The sequence below is a fragment of the Takifugu flavidus genome, unplaced genomic scaffold, assembly GCF_003711565.1.
Source record: "Takifugu flavidus isolate HTHZ2018 unplaced genomic scaffold, ASM371156v2 ctg870, whole genome shotgun sequence".
NCBI classification, from domain to species: Eukaryota; Metazoa; Chordata; class Actinopteri; order Tetraodontiformes; family Tetraodontidae; genus Takifugu; species Takifugu flavidus.
Window position 1 is genome coordinate 242 of NW_026622480.1, and position 5,272 is coordinate 5,513.

The window sequence follows — 5,272 nt, forward strand, 5'->3', positions numbered from 1 at the left end:
GTGGAGTCGGCTCAGCCGTCAGGGTTGGTTTGGTAAAATGAACGTGTAAATACAAACAGCTGAACCCCAGGAGAGTCACACCCCCATCAGATCTACCAGGAGAGTCACACCCCCGTCAGATCTACCAGGAGAGTCACACCCCCGTCAGATCTACCAGGAGAGTCACACCCCCGTCAGATCTACAGGAGAGTCACACCCCATCAGATCTACCAGGAGAGTCACACCCCCGTCAGATCTACCAGGAGAGTCACACCCCCATCAGATCTACCAGGAGAGTCACACCCCCATCAGATCTAACCCTGAAAGACTGAAGGAGAAAATGATGCAGATTATTGCAGCTCTCTGAAGGACTCGTGATGCTTTAGCTGTCTTCTCTAAGGCGAGTGGACTCCATCAGAGGCCAAGAAGACAGTCAAGCCTGCCAATACCATTGCACGTTCCCTTCGGAACGAGCGCGTTTGTTTCCAGTTCGGAACAAATTGCATGTCGGACACCACTGACGTCAGTTGTGGTGCTCGCCAGCGCCCCGGGTGGACGAGACCTTTAGCTGCGCTTTGCAGACCTGCTGCCTCAGCTTCTCCCTTTTTTCTTCTCCAACCTAGAAAAGCAGAATAGATGTGGTGGTGTGAGGGAGGGAAGAGAGGGAGGGAGGGAAGAGAGGGAGGGAGAGAGGGAGGGAGGGAGGGAGGGAAGAGGGGGAGAGGGAGGGAGGAGGAAGAGAGGGAGGGAAGAGAGGGAGAGGGAGGGGAAAGAGAGAGGGAGGGAAGAAGGAGAGAGGGAGGGGGGAAGAGAGAGGGAGGGAAGAGGGAGGGAAGAGGGAGGGAGGGAGAGGGGGGGGGCGAACCTGTGGTTTCGTGCCTCCACCATCTGGCTCAGCTGGTCCTGGGCGGCTCTCAGCTCCTCGGCACTCTGCTGGTAGGACAGGTCCCCTGGACCCGACAGGTCCCCTGGACCCGACCTCTCCAGGACAGAGACCTTGTTCGCCAGCTCGCTGGTTCGATCCGCAGCCTCTGGATGGACGTGTACAGATTCTCATCATCTTCCTCCTGCAGACGCACCGAGAGGGGCGATAACACGAGTCACAGTTTGATGGTGGACGTAAGTACGTGCATTTCTATTCACCGTATATTATCCCTGTAATGATGCACGTTTGCTCCATCTTTAGTCATTAAAGGAGCTCGAACACCTGATCTAAAGCTCTTCTCCAACGATGCTGAACTCAGCAAGTGATGCTCAGTTTTGTCACTATAGTAAAATTCTATATTTTGAATAATCTAAGTCTTCTAGAACAGTTGTCATTGTAGTTTGGGGACAGTTGAATGGCGACGCAAATTTAAGATATGAGGATCAAAATCGTTGGTTTAAAATGAAGTGTGTTACGTTGTTTGGACAGCAGGGGGGGCTGTCCACCCTCAAACCTGAATGAAAGATCTTCTTCTGTCATTTTCTCATTAGTGAAACCAAATGTGGATGGAAAACTATTGCGTAAGCTTTTATTGTGTGAGGTCTTTGGTCCGATCGAAACCTCATTGACCTCAGGAGAAGCCATCTTGTCCGTCCAGGTCCAATAGCTACCTTGGCATTGACGATTTCCACATGGACCAGAAGGGAGGCGAGCTCCAGCTCTTCACTGTAGCTGTTTCTGAGAGGGACGCTTCTGTAGCCTGACAGGAAACAGAGCCGTCAGGAGTGGACACCAAACCCGTCTCAGACCCTGAGGGAGCGTCCAGAACCATCCCGATGGATTTACCTGTCTGCAGCAGCTGGACGGGGAAGGTGGCCTGGGCCAGGAAGTTGGGGTCGCTGAACATGTCCTCGTCATAGACGGTGAAGCGCAGGAAGGAAAAGGTGGGATTGTGGACGTCGAACACAAAGTGGGTCTGCACCCACACGGGGTTCAGGCCGTTATCAGCTGCCAGGAGGACACACAACTCTGGGTCAACCACACACACAACTCTGGGTCAAACACACACACACAACTCTGGGTCAACCACACACAACTCTGGGTCAACCACACACAAACTCTGGGTCAACCACACACACAACTCTGGGTCAACCACACACACAACTCTGGGTCAACCACACACACAACTCTGGGTCAACCACACACAACTCTGGGTCAACCACACACACAACTCTGGGTCAACCACACACAAACTCTGGGTCAAACCACACACAACTCTGGGTCAACCACACACACACAACTCTGGGTCAACCACACACACACAACTCTGGGTCAACCACACACACAACTCTGGGTCAACCACACACACACAACTGGGTCAACCACACACACAACTCGGGTCAACCACACACACACCTCTGGGTCAACCACACACACACACACCTCTGGGTCAACCACACACAACTCTGGGTCAACCACACACACAACTCTGGGTCAACCACACACACAACTCTGGGTCAACCACACACAACTCTGGGTCAACCACACAACACAACTCTGGGTCAACCACACACACAACTCTGGGTCAACCACACACACAAACTCTGGGTCAACCACAACACACACACACCTCTGGGTAACCACACACACACACACCAACCACAACAATCGCGAACCACACCGCACACACACACACGAGCACACACCACGCGCACGCGCGCACACAACGCGCAACACCACCCGCACACACACACGCGCACACACACACACACAACGCGCACGCCGCACACACGCACACACACCCGCACAAACACACACGCACAACCACACCCGCACACCACACATCACACACACACCCTCACACACACACACACACACTCACACACTCTCACTCTCACACACACACTCTCACACACACACACTCTCTCACACACTCACACACACACACTCTCACTCTCACACACACACACACTCTCACTCTCACACACGCACACACACACACTCTCACTCTCACACACACACACACACACTCACTCTCACACACCACACACTCTCACTCTCACACACACACACTCTCACTCTCACACACACCTCACTCACACACCCTCACACACACCCACACACACCACACACACCACACCCACACACACACACGCTCCAGCGACGCTCTCACCTACAACGTCCGTCTTGTACCGGCCGGAGTCATAATCGGCTCCACAAATCTCCACCTCCACGAAGGGGCAGACGATGCTGCGGCCGTTCTTGGGCAGGTGACGAGCTCCCAGCACCTGAAGGGGGCAAAGCAACCGCTTCAGACTAAAATGGTTCTGGGTCCATCCTGGCAGTGTCCAGGGAGAGAAGGGACCTGTAACTGGATGGTGATTGGTTCCACAGTTACTGTGTCCTTGTCAAACGGGTCGAAGATGTCGTCCCTCATGACATCGGGCTGGGGGACGTAGCCGCTGCCCCCCCAAGCAGGAAGAAGGCCTGGTTCAGCTGCATGGGTTTATCTGCACGCACAAAGATGGACCAATAAGAGACGTCTCTTCTGGGCCCACGTGTCTTCGTGGGGACACGACGGTCACATGATGGCCGCCTCACGGACGTCTCCACGCCTTCAGCTTCTCTCTCATTTGTGACAGAGGGCAAACGACCCTAATTCTGGTTGAGATAGGAACATGGAAAGTGCTCCTCTGTTTGACAGCAGGAAGCCAGCAGACACCTGACCTGGAGCTCAGGGCTCCTCTCAGGGCCCCTCTCAGGGCTCCTCTCAGAGCTCCTCTCAGGGCTCCTCTCAGGGCTCCTCTCAGGGCCCCTCTCAGGGCTCCTCTCAGAGCTCCTCTCAGGGCTCCTCTCAGGGCTCCTCTCAGGGCTCCTCTCAGGGCCCCTCTCAGGCTCCTCTCAGAGCTCCTCTCGGCTCCTCTCAGGGCTCCTCTCAGAGCTCCTCTCAGGGCTCCTCTCAGAGCTCCTCTCAGGGCTCCTCTCAGGGCTCCTCTCAGAGCTCCTCTCAGAGCTCCTCTCAGGGCTCCTCTCAGAGCCCCTCTCAGGGCCCCTCTCAGGGCCCCTCTCAGAGCTCCTCTCAGGGCCCCTCTCAGAGCTCCTCTCAGGGCTCCTCTCCGAGCTCCTCTCAGGGCTCCTCTCAGGGCTCCTCTCCGAGCTCCTCTCAGGGCTCCTCTCAGGGCTCCTCTCAGGGCTCCTCTCAGGGCTCCTCTCAGGGCTCCTCTCAGGGCTCCTCTCAGGGCTCCTCTCCGAGCTCCTCTCAGGGCTCCTCTCAGAGCTCCTCTCAGGGCTCCTCTCAGGGCCCCTCTCAGGGCTCCTCTCAGGGCTCCTCTCAGGGCCCCTCTCAGGGCTCCTCTCAGGGCTCCTCTCAGGGCCTCCTCTCCGAGCTCCTCTCAGGGCTCCTCTCAGAGCTCCTCTCAGGGCCCCTCTCAGGGCTCCTCTCAGGGCTCCTCTCAGGGCTCCTCTCAGGGCTCCTCTCAGAGCTCCTCTCAGGGCCCCTCTCAGAGCTCCTCTCAGGGCTCCTCTCAGGGCCCCTCTCAGAGCTCCTCTCAGGGCTCCTCTCAGGGCTCCTCTCCGAGCTCCTCTCAGGGCTCCTCTCAGAGCTCCTCTCAGGGCCCCTCTCAGGGCCCCTCTCAGGGCTCCTCTCAGGGCTCCTCTCAGGGCTGCCCCTCTCAGGGCTCCTCTCAGGGCCCTCCTCTCAGGGCTCCTCTCAGGGCTCCTCTCAGGGCTCCTCTCAGAGCTCTCTCTCAGAGCTCCTCTCAGGGCTCCTCTCAGGGCTCCTCTCAGGGCTCCTCTCAGAGCTCCTCTCAGGGCTCCTCTCAGGGCTCCTCTCAGGGCTCCTCTCAGGGCTCCTCTCAGGGCTCCTCTCAGGGCTCCTCTCAGAGCTCCTCTCAGGGCTCCTCTCAGAGCTCCTCTCAGGGCTCCTCTCAGGCCCCTCTCAGGGCTCCTCTCAGGGCTCCTCTCAGGGCTCCTCTCAGGGTCCTCTCAGGGCCCCTCTCAGGGCCCCTCTCAGGGCTCCTCTCAGGGCTCCTCTCAGGGCTCCTCTCAGAGCTCCTCTCAGGGCTCCTCTCAGGGCTCCTCTCAGGGCTCCTCTCAGGGCTCCTCTCAGGGCTCCTCTCAGGGCTCCTCTCAGGGCTCCTCTCAGGGCCTCCTCTCAGGGTCCTCTCAGGGCTCCTCTCAGGGCTCCTCTCAGGGCTCCTCTCAGGGCTCCTCTCAGGGCTCCTCTCAGGGCCCCTCTCAGGGCTCCTCTCAGAGCTCCTCTCAGGGCCCCTCTCAGAGCTCCTCTCAGGGCTCCTCTCAGGGCTCCTCTCAGAGCTCCTCTCAGGGCTCCTCTCAGGCTCCTCTCAGGGCTCCTCTCAGGGCTCCTCT

The 5,272-nt window shown here is 57.8% G+C and overlaps 1 protein-coding gene across 1 annotated transcript; it reads right to left on the reverse strand.

Annotated features, from left to right (window-relative positions):
* Positions 1-838: 838 nt before the first annotated feature.
* LOC130521322 (1-phosphatidylinositol 4,5-bisphosphate phosphodiesterase gamma-1-like) lies at positions 839-3,418 on the reverse strand. The gene is made up of 5 exons (XM_057024912.1): positions 3,270-3,418; positions 3,078-3,192; positions 1,751-1,912; positions 1,576-1,664; positions 839-1,046 (listed from the first exon to the last, which is right to left on the reverse strand). Exons 1-5 carry the CDS (start codon positions 3,339-3,341, stop codon positions 894-896), a joined length of 591 nt encoding a protein of 196 aa, XP_056880892.1. The 5' UTR covers positions 3,342-3,418; the 3' UTR covers positions 839-893.
* Between the last annotated feature and the right edge of the window lie 1,854 nt (positions 3,419-5,272).

What these genes read in the sequence shown, in the direction of transcription:
- LOC130521322 (XM_057024912.1), bottom strand. Translation starts at nt 3,341, where the DNA reads ATGAGGGACGACATCTTCGACCCGTTTGACAAGGACACAGTAACTGTG. An exon ending in CAATCACCATCCAGTTACAG is followed by an intron (nt 3,193 to 3,269) that starts GTCCCTTCTCTC and finishes TGCCCCCTTCAG; the next exon opens with GTGCTGGGAGCTCGTCACCT. An exon ending in GTACAAGACGGACGTTGTAG is followed by an intron (nt 1,913 to 3,077) that starts GTGAGAGCGTCG and finishes TCCTCCTGGCAG; the next exon opens with CTGATAACGGCCTGAACCCC.